This window comes from Rhincodon typus, chromosome 3 (genome assembly GCF_021869965.1).
Source record: "Rhincodon typus isolate 14 chromosome 3, sRhiTyp1.1, whole genome shotgun sequence".
NCBI lineage: Eukaryota > Metazoa > Chordata > Chondrichthyes > Orectolobiformes > Rhincodontidae > Rhincodon > Rhincodon typus.
Window position 1 is genome coordinate 28,532,906 of NC_063334.1, and position 16,085 is coordinate 28,548,990.

General features: G+C 41.2%; 1 protein-coding gene across 3 annotated transcripts in view; it reads right to left on the bottom strand.

The window, feature by feature from the left end:
- ddx58 (DEAD (Asp-Glu-Ala-Asp) box polypeptide 58) overlaps positions 1-16,085 on the bottom strand; it is a 77,968-nt gene that overhangs the window by 38,529 nt on the left and 23,354 nt on the right. For all 3 annotated transcript variants that reach the window (XM_048593361.1, XM_020526867.2, XM_048593373.1), the window contains exons 3-4: positions 11,086-11,217; positions 9,564-9,745 (exon numbers count right to left, since the gene is read on the bottom strand). In XM_048593361.1, the coding sequence (XP_048449318.1) occupies positions 9,564-9,745; positions 11,086-11,217 (314 nt within the window). The remainder of the gene's footprint in view (positions 1-9,563; positions 9,746-11,085; positions 11,218-16,085) is intronic.

Genomic DNA, 16,085 nt, shown 5'->3' on the forward strand with positions numbered 1-16,085 from the left:
TGATGGAAGCTGATGTTATCATTTGTATTCCGGAGAAGTTAGGAGAAAGTATTAACTGGAGATATACATGGAGGTTACAAACCAGTCCCATGATACAAAGCTGGATTAAAAAATGATTTAGCAAGTGGAGACCTTACAGTTAGAGAGTAACAAAGAACTGATTTTATTGTGGAAAGTGACCTCGCAGTTTCAAAATGTTTGGCTTCACCAAGGAAGATTGGAAAAAAAAAACAGAAGTAAAAGTAACTGAGATGCTACAGGAGGAACATCCTGGATTATCTTGTGACGGGGCTGTGACCAGATATCAGGCCCATAAAATTAGACAGGAAGAAGAGGTGACTACAAAGAAAGGAGCTGGCCTGGAAATTCAGTGATTTGAATTTTTGTAAAATTAAATAAGAATGAAAGTTAAAGAGAATGAGGTTGTCATGTTTGGCCCATTTCCTTCTCTAGAAATGAAACAAACGAATGCTCAATCAAAAGAGTTATACCATATACAGAAACTGAATTAGAACCAATACTACAGTGTTAATCCTTGAAATACAAAGACTAAGGAGGGATTAGGGACCACCACAACTACCTCCAATGAGGAATGGGCAACATAGAAGCAGTCTAAGTAGAAATGAGGCATGATAAAGGCAAAAGGTCACTTATGGAAATGCTGTTCAGGCCCTCATACAAGTGACCACAAGTTGAACAGGGTATCAAGAAATAATGGGAGGTTGTCAAAAGAGTACAGCAATTATCACAGGAGATTTTCAAACTTACATATAGACTAGAAAAATTAGTTGGGTAACAATGATCCAGATAAGGATTTCATTAAACGTTTTTGGGACAGTTTCTTAGACCAGCACATCATGGAACCAACAAGAGACTAGATGCTAAAAACATATTAGTAGCTAAGAAATGTTTCTTCAGATATTTATAAAAGAAAAGTTAACAAAAGAACCACAGAAAATGAATCAAGGGAATTCATAGTTGAGGATAAACAGATGGCAGATGAACTGAACAGATATTTTACATCAGTCTTCACTAAAGAGAATACAAGTAGCATCCTGGAAATAGCTGTGAATCAGGAATTGAAAGTGAGGGAGGTATAGTAATTGTAATGAGGTCAGCCAGGTGGACCTCATCGAATATGAGCTCCTTGATTGGACCAGATTAACAGCCCCAACCTGGGAACCCTGGCTGACAGATAAAAGCAGGAAGTGTTACATCCTAGCACTTGGAGAGCTGGCTTTGAGGGAGCTGGATCAGTGTCAAGGACTTTCCCCATGAAATTAAAGGGTGATTTCATGACAGTCACTGTGGAATTCTTTCACTGGCAATGAGAGTAAAGCACATCACTTGCAACAGTCATCTTTGAGTTGGGGTAAACATTGCTTGCACATGCCATTATTTGGGAAGCTTGACTTGTTTGACCCCACTATTGAAGACTGGGCCCAGTATGTGGAAAGAATGTGCTTTTTCTTCAGGCAAATTACATTAGGGCAGACGAAAATCAACGATTAATTCTCCTATCAGCTAAAAGACTTGAGCCTAACTTTTCCTGAGGCACCAGATACTCAAGCGTTTCAAGAGTTGATGGATTAGTTAAGGAATATTACAACCCAAGCCTTCTCTAATTCTGAGATGCTATCAGTTTTATTTAGCAATTCAAGAACCAGGGGAATCCGGATCGGGATTTTTGACTAGGTTAAGACGACTGGCAGAGGCATGTGATTTTGGTTTATCCCTTAAATAGGTGCTGAGAGACAGTTTGGTATGTGGGATTAATGATGTGACCATGTAGAAGCGCCGACAAACTGAAGATCAACTGGACTTTAACAGACAGTACACCTGGCTTTGTCATTGGAAAACGTGGCAAGTGGAGCATATATGTTGCAGGGTATTCTGATGGAAGTGGACACCCTTGCCAGTCTAACTGAGCTTGGGGAACACCACTTGTGTGCAGGCAATTACATAGCCTCACTCAGGACGTATCCCGAACAGACGGACTCTAGGTCAACCCACAGCAAAACCCCAGAACAAAGTCAAGTCTCAGTCAAATAGTTAAAATTTTCTTGCAAGCCGTTGGAATTGCTGTGGAATGTGGACTTGAAACAGCAAAAGAGTCCTACTAGATCTAAACCGAGAAAGAGAACTCCTAGACTGGTATCCAGGAGAGTGCACACCTTGGAAAGTTCACCTACATCATGCTTAGCAAAATTGCTTAGCAACATCCAAATTGGAAACAATCAAAATAAACATCTGGTTAAATGGCCACCCCGGTTCTAATGGAGGTCAATACCAGTGTGGCCATTTCAATGATTGCAGAACCAGTCTGTAACAAAATTTGCTCCAAACTCCAACCGTTAAGTTCGCGCATGACCTCGGCTAGACGGAGAACCTATACCGGAGAACCTTTACAGATTTAAGGTACAACTTCGGTTCCAGTCTCTTTTGAGAAGCCGCTGGTTCAGTTACCACTGATTGTAGTAAAAGGCTCGGGGCCAAATTTTACAGGACGAAATTAGTGGCGAAAAATTGACTTAGATTGGCTCAACATTTTTCAATTAGAAAATGGCTGCCTAAGTGAAGTTCTAATTGAATCCAGAAGTTTTTCAGGAAGGTCTAGGGACTATCAAAGGAGCCAAGGCCACTTCACACGTTGACCAGGATACAATCCCACGATTCTGTAAGACCCACCCAGTGCCATTTGCCTTATAGGCAAAAGCAAAGGCAGAAATCAGGAGGCTGGAAAGTGAGGGAATCATCAAACCAGTACAGTTTGTGGAATGGGAAGCACCAGTTGTATTGATTGTGAAGCCCGACAGGTCAGTTTGCCTTTGTGGGGATTTTAAACAAATGGTAAACCATGTTTCATAGCTGGATAAATAGCAAATCCCTTGCATAGAAGATTTATATGCGAAAGTGGCGGTGGGGGGAGAGGAGGGGCTGGTCATGAGCCATGCATATTTGCAATTGTGGTTAGATCAGGATTCCCAGATGTATACTACAATTAAAATCCATAAGGATTTGTACCAATATACAACACTGCCGTTTGGGGTATCGTCAGCCTGTGCAATTTTTCAGCGGATGATGGAGAACATTTTACAAGGTCAATCCCAGGTCACCATTTATCTAGATGGTGTCCTATATACAGGGAAGACCAATATGGAACACTTAGAGAAATTGGACATAGGCCTTAGACATATCTCCCAGGTGGGTGTATGCATTAGAAAGGAAAAATGTGTGCTCTAGGCACCCCAACTGACCTACTTGGGCTACAGAATCAACAAGACCAGGTTACACCAGTTGGAAGGTAAAATGAGGGTGATCAAAGGTGCCCCGGGGCTCCCACATCAGTACCAATCTTTCCTTGGGCTGGTGAAATATTACAGAAAAGTCATACATAAACCGGCCTCCAACCTGGCACTTTTGCATCAACTCTTGAAAAAAGGGTCAGGCTTGGAAATGGCCGTGTAGTCAAGCCACAGTTTTCAGGAAAGTGAAGAAACAGCTATCATCCTTGAAGGTGTTGGCACACTATGATCCCAAGCGAGATCTGGCATTGACAAGCAATGCTTCCCTGCATGGCATTGGAGTAGAATCAACTCATAGGTGGTCCAATGGAGAGGAGCACCCAATAGCGTTTGCATCCAGGACTTTGGCTAATGCAGAGCGTAAATACGTCCTGATAGAGAAAGAAGGTTTGGTGGTCATATTTGGAGTCAGGATGTAAATTTGTAATAATAATGGACCACAAATCCCTGCTAGGTCTATTTAAAGAAGGCAAGACAGTGCCACCCATAGCTTCAGGCCAAATTCGCAGGTGGGCTCTAATACGAAGTGCGTGTAATTACAAGTTGGAACACAATCCAGGAGGCCAAGTAGCAAATGTGGATGCATTGTGCTGCCTCCCACTGGCAGATACACCACTGGATGGTCCCCCACTGGAAGAGTCCATAACGGTTTTAAATTTTCTGGACACATCTCCAGTCACAGCTGACTATATCAGACTTTGGACACAGAAAGATCTGATCCTGGCTAAACTGAAACAGCTGGTGGTAAGAGGGGAAACCAAAGGGCCGTCACAATCAGAACTGAAACATTCTTGGACCCAGACAGACCATATCACGGTCAAGGACAGCATATTATTATGCGTAGGAAGGATGATTGTCCTAACCAAAGGTCACTGCCAGATACTGGCTCAACTCCACCCCCAGGTCATCTAGCGTTCTTCAAGATGTTGGTTACAAGTTATGGCTGGTGGCCAACACTGGATGCAGACATAATCACATTGGTTGGGCACTGCCCAGAGTGCCAACAAGGACAAAAATTACCGACAGCAGCTCCCCCACTTTCATGGGAATTGCCGGGTAAACCTTGCGCTCAGTTATATATTGACTATGCAGGTCCTTTCATGGTCTCATGTTCTTAGTCATTGTGGATGCCCGTTCAAACTGGCTGGGCATGCTTAGTGTTCAGTCGTCAAACGTGGGGATGACGATAGAAAAGTTGCGTGAATCTTTTGCAATGCATGGACTCCAGCAAGTGCTGGTCTTCATTTACCAGCAGGGAATTTGTGTATTTCCCAAAGTCGAATAGCATTCAACATATTAGAACAGCTCCATACCATCCATCATCCAATGGTCTGGCAGAAAGAGCAGTCAAAACTTTGAAGGCAAGCTTAAAGAAACAGACTACAGCTTCATTAAGTACCAAACTGTCCTGGCACCTATTTGATTATAGGACCACCTTTCATGCAATGCAGGGATAGCTCCAGCAGAGTTGCTAATGGGGAAAATACTCTGCACCAGGTTCAACCTGATCTTCCTGGACCTGGGGGTGGAGAGGGTGAAATGGCATCAGGAATGCCAATGTTGGACACAAGACATATCTAAGAGAGACAGTTTACTTCAGGGGACAAAATTTGGTGTAGGAACCATGGGAATGGCTCTGCATGGGTAAGAGGCATGGTTGATGTGAGGTCAGGTCCAGTGACGTGTAAAGTTTGGGTAGGTGCAATGGTCCTGAACACATACATGAACATAATGAAAGCTGCACACAAGGCGGGAGAAAAACACGCCCGGCCCCTCGGAACAGACAGAAAGGCTGGTCGAACCTGTGGGTTCTCCCTCTCTGTCAAGCATTGAAGAGACCTCAGAATCTGAGATGGAGATGACAGATCTCATTGCCTTAACATCTTTGCCGCCTGAAGAAGAAAATGAATTTCTTCCAAGACACTCTGGGTGCAAGAAGCGAGCTACTGAGCATTACACACCACCCATATCCAAGGCAGAGTCAGAGGAACCTGACCTGGTGCTAAAACGCCCCAGAAGGAGCTCCAAAAAAATGGCCTATGTCCTTGGATTAAGATGGGGAAGGATGTAGTAATTGTAACGAGGTCAGCTAGGTGGACTTCATACAGTATGAGTTCCCTGATTGAGGCTGTTAGTCTGGTCAAAGCAGGGAGACCTGGCTGACAGATAAAAACAGGAGTGTCAGAGGCTCTGTTCACTCTGAGAGCTGGCTTTGAGGGAGCTGGATCAGTGTCAAGGATTTTTCACGAGTAAATACAGGGGGACTTGGTAATGGGATACCGGCCTCTATGGAGTTAATTCAGGAGGAACTCATGAAAATACAATTATCAGGGAAGTTGTTCATTGTAAATTGTTTGAACTGAATTGACAAGTCCATAGGTCCTGATGAATTTCATCTTATGGTCTTACAAGTAGCCAATGTGATAGTTAGTGCATTGGTTTTAATGTTTAAAAACTCATTAGGTTCGGGAAAGGTTCCTTTAGATTGGAAAATAGCTAATGTAATTACTTTATTCAGAAAGGGAAGGAAGGCAAAAAGTAAGAAGCTACAGGCCAGTTAGTTTAACATCTGCTTAAGGAAAATGTTAGAAGCCATGATTGAAGATGCTATAATACAACCATTCATGAAAAATATCACCTATTCCTATCTTCTGTTTCCTGTTAACCAGCCAATCTTCTATCTATGCCAATATGTTACCCCCAACAATATCAGCTCCTATGATGCTGCTTGGCCTGCTGTGTTCATCCAGCTCTGCACCTTGTTGTCTCGGATTCTCCAGCATCTGCAGTTCCTACTATCTCAGCTTTATTTTCCACTTGGTTAGCACTTTGGATTTGATACGTGCAAGGTAATCAGACAATGATAACATGGTTCTGTCAAAGGGAAATTACGTTCAACTAATTTACTGGAGTTTTTGGAATGAGTAACTTGTGCTATTAGATAAAGGGGAACCAGCAGATGTACTTAAACTTTCAGAAGTCACTTGAAAAGGCGCTGCATCAAAAGGTGACTGTGGAAAATAAAAGTTCATTTTGTTGGGATAACAGGAAGCAGAAAGTAGGAATAGATGTGTGTCTTTCAACCTGGCAGATGGTGTGTCATTGGTGACAATGCTGGGCCTTAACTCTTTATAACCAGAAATGATTTGCATGAAAAGACCTAAGGTATGGTAGCTAAATTTGCTAATGACATAAAGGATAAGTAGGAGAGTGAATTGTGAAGAGGACATAAGGAGCCTACAAAGGGATATATACAGGATATGTGAAAGGGCAAATATCTAGCAAATCAAGTACAATATGAGTGTGTGTGAAATTGTCCATTTTAGCAGAAAGACTGAAAAAGAAGCATATTACCTGAATGCAGAACTCTGAGATATAGAGACATCTGGATGATCTACTGCATGAGTCACAGAAGGTAAGTATAAAGGCATAGCAAGTAATGAGGAAAGCTAATAGAATGTTATGTTTTATTGCGAGGGAAATTTAAAGAAAAACTAGGAAAGTCAAGCTTTAGTTATACAGGGCACTGGTGATACTGCATCCGGAGTCCTTTTTGCAGTAGTGGTCACCATACTTACAAAGGACATTAATGTGTTGGAAGCAGTTTACAGAAGGTTTGTTAGACTAATAACCTGGAATGAGTGGATTGCCTCACGAGGAAAGGCTGGGTCTGTATCCTCTGGAGTTTAAAACATTCAGAAGTGACTTAATTGAAACCCAAGATCCTGAGGGAACTTCACTAAGTGGATGTTGAAAGGATGTTTTCTCTTGTGGCAGAATCTAGAACAAGGGGTCATAATTTAAAAGTAAGGGATTGCCCATTTAAGACAGAAATGAGTAATTTGTTTTTCTGAGGGTTTTGAATTTCTTCCTCAAAAGGCAATGGATGCAGAATCTTTAAATATTTTTGCTCAGAGGTAGATAGATTCTTGATTACCAAGGGAATGAAAGATTATCAGAGATATGCAGGAATGTAGAGTTGAAGTTAAAATCAGATTAGTTGTGATTTTATTGAATGACAGAGCAAACTCAAAAGGGATGAGTGGCCTACTTTTGTTCTTTGTTCGTATGTTTGTATGACTAGACTAAGAAAGTTGTCTTTTGCTGTTTACAACATTAATGTACGAATGTATGATCTACAAAACAACATGTCATTATCCATCTATTCACTCAATCCACAGAAATTAGCTGATGTTGGAATAGATTAAGTTCCTAATGTACAATAACATTATTGAACCAACATTGTAGTTAGAACTCACTTATCTTAATGGTACCAAAATCAAATGGTCAAAAAGATTTTGTATTGAGTATTGCAAAGTCAATGCAGTGACAAAAGCAGACCCATGGTTTCAAGATTGGAGAACTGTATTGAAAAAAATGGGATATGAAAATTGACTTGGTAAAAGGTTATTGGCAGTTCCATTGACCAGTACATCTAGAGAAATATAACCTTTCATAAAATCAGATGTACCTTATCAATAATAAAAAAGATGCTGTTTGGAATGAAAAGTACATCAACAACATTCTAATAAAGTCATTGAGAATTTATGTAACTGCACAGTTAATGTCAATGATTTGATTGTATTCAGGCAAAACTAGGAAAAATATTTGTTACAGAAAATCTGCAGCCTCGCATAACTATGTTTCAGTGAATCATGTTAACTAAAGAAAAGATACGATCTATAAAGGACAGATTTCAACCTTGTCCAGTAGTATCATCAGCTGGGAACATAAGGAGACCATTAGCAATAGTTGAAGAGAAATTAAAGGCAAATTACATGTACAGAACCTCAAATTTGGACATCCAAAAACCAGATTGGCACTTTGCGAGGAAACTCTCAACAATTACAACATGTACTTAATTTGCACTGTATTAAATAAAATGCCCCTCGGGTACCAGCATTTTGCAGCTGTCCTGAACTGTACTTTCTGTGATCCAACTCATTTATGGAATAGCAGATCAGAATTTCACTGAAAATATGGAATTTATGCACAGATCCAAGATCCATGAAAATCTGAAGACCAGCAAGGTCGGATTTCACACCTATGTTGACGCCTCTGGTGACTGTCTGGAGTTTGCATGTTCTCCCCGTGTCTGTGAGAGCTTTCTCTGGTTTCCTCCCACAGTCCAAAGATGTGCAGGTTAGGTGGATTGGCCATGGGAAATGTGGGGTTACAGGGATAGGATAGGGCAATGGTTCTGGGTGGGATGCTCTTCAGAGGGTAGATGTGGACTCAATGGGCCGAATGGCCTGCATCCACATTCTAGGAATTCTATGATTCTATGATCTGGTGATAAAATTGGTTGAGCAGAAGAACTGAGTGACTTATTTATGAGCGATTTTTATGCTGGGACAAAAAGCCACCTATTCAAATATACCACCATGGCACTGTACGGAGAGTCTGATCAATGCATGTTGTCATTATGCCAGAGTGAACAAAAGCTTTGGCAACTGGATTCAATGCAGGTAAATAAATATGACCTAAAAAGGACACAACAGGGTACTTTCTAAATGGTGAACAGGTAGAAACAATGGACCTTCAAAGAGATTTGTGGGCTGGGGTACACAGATTATTATCATATATACCCATCGATATATTTTAATGAAAAAAGATCTCAATGGAATGCAGACCTTTATTTCTGGAGAAATGGAACACAAGGGAGTAGAAATCATGTTTCAGCTACAAAGAGCTGCTGTCAGACCAAACCTGGAGTATTGTGGGTGGTTCTGTGTATCACCGTTTAGGATAAATATGTTGGCCTTTGCATGGCTAAGTCTTGGCAGGTTAGATTTCCTGAATGAATGGTGAAACTGGCTCAAGGGTTCAAATAGCCTGCCACAATTCCTATGTTAACATAGCATAAACATCCTAAGATTCTTCATATCAAGAAAATTTGAGAGAGATGAGTAAAATGATACTCAGAGATATGGGTTTCAAGGACCATTTTAAAGGAGTTTGGGGTAGACTCCGACAGGATCAGGGAGTTAATTCCAGAGCTTGGGGCCTAGGAGGCTAAAGGCATTACTGCTAACAATGGAGGGATTTTAAAATAAGGATGTGTAAGAATTGCCTCATTAGTAGAAATATTCAAAGAAAATAAAGAAGGACAATTTCCAAATTACGTTCTGTTTTTTGATTCACTATTGCCTGCCACAATCTCCAGAAGATTGTTATTAATCCCTGGAGACTCCAGAAAAATCCTGCAGAGTTGGTAGCACAGCCACTTCCCCACACCCCTCAGAGCTTCAGAAATACCTGTTCAATTTCTTCACATTCTCTGGGTCGGAGACATGTTGGCATAAAATGAATAACTTCACACGGTCTTATATTAGAAACAATTGATGGCAAGATGCGGTCCAGTAATTTTTTAGGCTCCTCCAGTTTTGCAATTTCAGTGAAGTCAGCATTTTCAATAGCTTGCTGTAGTCCAGTGTAACCTGCAAACAGAATACGCAGAACATTAACATGAAATATTTTATACTTCTTAAATTTCAAAATGTGTTGCTAACTCTGGTGTGGTATATTCAGGAAGGTTTCACCAAAATGATTTTTAAAATTAATTCATGGGATGAGGGCGTCGCTAGCTTGCCAACGTTTATTGCCCACCCCTACTTGCCCAGAGAGCAATTAAGGGTCAACAACATTGCTGTGGATCTGGAGTCACATGTAGGCCAGATCGGTCAAGGATGGCCGTTTCCCTCCCTAAAGGACATTAGTGAACCAGAGTATTTTTCCCGACAACTGACAATGGAGCTGTGGTCATCATTAGATCTTAATTCCAGATTTTTTTTATTGAATTCAAATTCTACTATCTGCCTTGGTGGGATTTGAACCCACGCCCCTAGGATGTCACCTCTAGATTAACAGTCCAATGATAACACCACTAGGCCATCACCTCCCCATCTTGCCTCCAACTGCCTCCCCATATAAAAAGCCTTCTACCACCCCTAAACTCCAATATTTTACTAACTATATTAAATGTGTTTTATAAATGTATGTTGATGTTATACCAGACTGAACTAAAGTGTGATCTGGTGCTCAAATTCTTTTCTTCAATCATAAGTCAAAAGGATACTACTGAGAAAAAGTATGTGCTCATCTGCCTATCATTTGTTTTACCTCAGGTTACTGCCACTCAACTCATTTAGTTCAAGGAAAAAACTTGGGATAAGGAACAGGAGCAAGAAAAGGTATTTCAGCCTTTCAAGCCTTCTCTGTCACTCAAAAGATCATCTGCTTTCTAAGATCTTGTACCTCAGATCAATAATCCTAGCTCATCTCTACATTGCTCAATTTCTTTGGAATCCCAATGTCTTTCAATCCAAATCCTGGTCGATAATGGCTCTGTATTGCTCCAAATTATGTCACTTATTCATCAAAAGAAACAAAAAACTTCTCAATAAAAGCCTGAAACTTCCAATACTTTTCTGCTCTTTGTTTGAATTCCTTAGCACTTCTTTATGACAGTGGTCTCTCTGTGGCTGTTGCATGACCTAGTATTGAACCCACAAAGGGCAAATAATGCTTTTGTGCCCTGGCTGATGAAACAGTTTGCTCATTAAGTGTTGCAAATTCACCATTCTTTAATTAGCATTTTGTAAACTCCTCACAATGAATTTGAGGCATTGATAAACTAGTAACATGTTAATGATGCACTTTCCAAGAATCTTACTTACCTAAATAATGACAATACACAATGGAAAACAACTTTTGTTGAGAACATAACCTGAAGAAGGAGGAGGTAAGTGTGGCTTTTCCGCAAAATTCACTCACTCACCTGCTTCTCGTAGTTCATCTAAAAATGCTCGATACCATCCTTGCTCTTCCAATTTAAGCAGACACTCAAGAAAGAGCTCTGCAGACTTTATGACTGATTTTTCTTCCAATGATAAAATCTGCTCAGTATCAACTGGGGAGAGAGAACATTGCAAGTCATGAACCAAACTGAAAAGAGTTGCCAACATGAGCACCAAGCATGAAACAAGATGAAATGTACAAACTAGGAAGTAAAAGGTCAAACGTACAAAAGTTTCTGTCTTTAGTTGGACATACTCTTGGAGCTTGCATGATTACATCCCATCTCTCCTATATATCTCTGGCCACCTGACACTCCCATTGCTCATTGAACATGTTAATCACCATAGTGCCCTGCCTTCCAACAGCAGACTGAACCATCAACCTGTTGGCTAATCCTAAACACACAATATTTTCTTTTCCTCAATGTCCAGTATCTTGCTAACTTGTGAAAGTATTCAAGGAAATCTATTCAAGGAAATTTAAGCACAGTTTTTGTTTTAAATGCCCCTTTAAATTCTTGGAGACTCCAGGATAATCCTGGTGATCTCTGCTGTTTGGAAAGCATAGGAACCTATTGAGGGCAAAGAAAGATTGCACTGAGGGCAACATCTTCACCTGGACTCAAGTAAAATGAACTCAGGAGTCAAAATTTACCAGTGAGGTCTTATAGTTGCCATGAGTAGCGTCCTTTACCTCAGAAGTAGATGCTCTGGGTTCAAGTACCACTCTGGACTTGGTAGTCATGGAAGATGTTCATAATGAGTCCAAACAGTTTGATCATCAACCTACAAATCCTTCTAATATGGCAGACAGGGGAGTCTCCTAGTCAGCTAGAACCTTGTGGTAGCTGCAGTACAACAATGTCCCCAAGCAAGAAGACTTCAGGTGCAGTTTCTTGCCACTGGTTATAGTACGTGGCAGACTCTTTGAAAGACTCCCAATCATCATCAAAACTGACCAATTCAACCCAACTTTCTTGACAATTGATTATTTTGCTTCAGAAATAGAAATTGCTGGAAAAGCTCAGCAGGTCTGGCAGCATCTGTGGAGAGAAATCAGAGTTAACGATTAGGGTTGAGTGACCCTTCCTCAGAATGGGTTTAAGGGTCTGATTTATAGTATCCACAGTTCTTTTGGTTTTAATTAGTTTGTTAGGCCATTTCAGAGGACAGTCTGAGAGTCAATCAGATTTCTGTGGATCTGCTGTGAGCGATAGAACAGATCGGGTAAATATGGCAGATTTCCTTTCTTGAAAGGATATCTGTAAGCAGGTTTTGGCAACAATCCAGTAGGTTATTGACTACAATTATTGACACTGACTTTTTATTCCAGATTTGCATTGAGTTTTAACTAACTGGCTGCAGTGAGTGGAATTTTCACTCCTGTCTCTGGATTACCACTCCATGACATGCTGTGTCTATTAATCTGGAAGTAGTTAGAGATTAGATTTTAATCAAGGACTGAGGTAGGGAAAGAATAAGGGAGTGTGCCAGTGGAGTAATTGGAAAAGGCAATGATAGGGAAGAGGACAGATCTTCTTTCACTTTGTTAATTCTTCCTCATCCTCAGTTTAAATGATAGCGGTTTGACTACAAATGGATAATCTACAGAAATATATGATCATAAATCTGGAGATAATCTGCTGATGTACTACACAAGCAGAAAATACTGCAAACCCATATTCTACATTGGTGACTTCTCATCAGGACCTAAAATATCAGCTCAATTTCTTTCTCTGTAGATGCAGCCTGACCTGTTGAGTGTTCACAGCATTTTCTGCTTATGTAAAAGATTAGCAGATTATCTCCAGATATCTCCGGATGCTGGAAATCTGAAATATCAGCAGAAAGTGCATGAACACTCAACAGGTCAGGCTGCATCTACAGAGAAAGAAATGGAGCTGATGTTTTAGGTCCTGATGAGAGGTCATCAATCAATTTCTCCTTCAATATCAACAAAACAAAGGAGCTGGTCATTGATTTCAGGGACCAGAGTGGCAAACACGCCCCTATCTATATCAATGGTGCTGAGGTGGGGATGGACGAGAGCTTCAAATTCCTAGGAATAGATATCACCAATGGCCTGTCCTGGTCCGTCCACTTTGACACTACAGTCAAGAAAGCAAACCAACACCTCTATTTCCTCAGAAGTTTAAGGAAATTCGGCATGTCCACAATGACTCTTACCAATTTTTATGGATACACCGTAGAAAGCATCCTATCCAGATGTACCACAGCTTGGTACAGCAACTGCTCTGCCCAAGACTGCAAAAAATAACGGAGTTGTGAATGAAGCCCTGCCCACCACAAAAAACCAGCCTTCCTTCCATTGACTCCATCTATATTTCATGCGGCCATGGGAAAGCCGCCAACATACTCAAAGACCCCTGCAAGCCTGGTTATACTCTCTTCCACCTTCCTCCATCAGGCAGAAGATACAAAAGTTTGCAAACACGTATCAATAGATTTAAGAACACCTTCTTCCTCACTGATATCAGACTTACGAATGGACATGTTATATATTAAGAGTTGATCTTTCTCTGCACATTCTCTGTAGCTGTACACTATATTCTGCGTTGTGTTCTATTACCCTGATGTACTTACGTAAGGTATGATTTGCCCGTATAGCGCACAAATCAATACTTGTCACTATATTTTGGTAAATGTGACAATAATCAAATCAAATCAAATCAACCTGTAATATGTGTTACAGGATCTTTTGCTTATATTTCAGATATAATCTTCGAAGGGTCACCCAATCCGATTTCTCTCCACGGATGCTGTTAAACCTGCTGAACTTTTCCAGCAATTTCTATTGTTGTCTCTGATTTACAGCATCCGCAGTTCTTTCAGTGGTCTAGAGGAGAGATAAATGGGAATAGCTTCACTAACAGCTGCTGTCTGAGAAAAAGAGAAAAATGGATGTGATCTGCAATTGTTGAATTTGATGTTGAGGCTGGAAAACAGCAAAGTGACCAGTGAAAAGATTAGGTGCTTTTAATTGAGCTTCACTGAAGCAGCATTAAAAGCTCAAGGTTAGAAATTGGAGTGAAAGTGGTGTAAAGAATTAAAATCGCAAATAGCTGACAGTTCAGGATCATAGGTTCCAAAGAAGAATCATATTGGACTTGAACTGTTAATTCTGTTTCTTTCTGTAAGTGGTAATAGACCTGTTGACTATTCACAGCTGTTAATCTCTCATCAATGAGTCTACAACAGACCCAGCCACGAGCTGTGGAAAAGACCCAGTAGCAGAAAGCTTTGGAATCATCTTTCCAAGCTCAAACTATGTAGGGCCACTGCTCTCAAAGGGGTTCTTGAATCAAAAATATGATGTACGTCACATACCAGCTGAGGCATCAAGAAAAGAAAGTTGTGTTAATTTCATTGATCAGAGAACACTTAGAATCTAAAAGCAGGGTCTCTTGGGTACAGTGGAGTGCTCCTTCCTCTGAACTAGAAGGTCTGTGTTCAAGTCCCGTCTGCTCTAGAGGCACGCCACACGTATAACACATAAGACCAAGCTGATTAAAAACAAAATTCAGAATCTAAAAACATTACCTAACAGCCTCTTCGGACTTTCTGCAAAAACAACGAAGCTGCAAAAGACCCTTCTGCTGGAGTCTCATCAAGGCAAATTGCAAGTCCTCTCACTACCCCTCTGTCAGTGATTTTTTGCGTCCAAGCAGTGAGCTGTGTACACCATGGGCAGTCATACCCCTGAATCTCAGCTCTGCACTCATGGAATACTGAGCGAAGACCCATCAGCCCTGGCCAGTGGGGTTCACTGTAGGATGTCACCTTGACAAATAAACTGAACAACTGGGAGTGGCAGAGGATCTCAACAAGCTTTAATTGGTCAAGGGTTCAGAAGGTATTTGACACATCAGACAGAGTCTGGAACCTCACACGAGTCCGCAGTTCATTTTGAAAAGCCACAGCCATATTAAAAAAAAGGCTCATTTGTCAGCCAAAAAAACACATGTGGCTGACGGACAGTTTACATATGCTGAGATAACAAGGTGTAGAGCTGGATGAACACAGCAGGCCAAGCAGCACCAGAGGAGCAGGAAGGCTGACGTTTCCCTTCTTCAGAAAAGAGGGTCTAGGCCTGAAACGTCAGCCTTCCTGCTCCTCTGATGCTGCTTGGCCTGCTGTGTTCATCCAGCTCTACACCTTGTTATCTCAGATTCTCCAGCATCTGCAGTTCCTACTATCTCTGAAGCATATTCTGTGTGTTTTTTTTTCAGTCTCGCTGTGGCTTTCCATAACTAAATGCGGACTCGTGTGAGGTGGCAGATTATGTCTGATGTGTAAAATACCTTCTGAACCCTTGACCAATTAAAGCTTGTTGTGATCTTCTGATACACTAGCCTGGGTGCAGTTTCTGTGACAGCCACGTATATATATTTATTTATTGAAACGGCCCAGCAGAATCATGGTGAGCATCTCTTTACATTCAGTCGCAGCATCCATTCCAACACAATTTCCTTTGATTTAGGGAGTTTTCATTTCGCTAGCTAGGGGTGGAACCCGGGGGATAAACAGACCCACATGTACAGTTTATACTGTCCATGATGATTACATTCAGAGGAAAATCAGGATGGGCGGGGTTTAAAAAACGTCAGTTTCTGGACGGGCAGATATGGTTAATATCGCACCAGCAAAAACAAAATCATGCAACAGCCATTATTTAGAGGTAGACCTGCATTCCCCATGCAGATGGCCTTAAGGACCTCCGCTTCTTCCTGTCCCGCAGGCCCGACCAGTCCCCCTCCACTGATACCCTCATCCGCTTAGCTGAACTCGTCCTCACACTCAACAACTTCTCTTTCAATTCCTCCCACTTCTTACAGACAAAGGGGGTAGCCATGGGTACCCGCATGGGCCCAAGCTACGCCTGCCTCTTTGTAGGTTACGTGGAACAATCCCTCTTCCGTACCTACACCGGCCCTAAACCCCACCTCTTCCTCTGTTACAT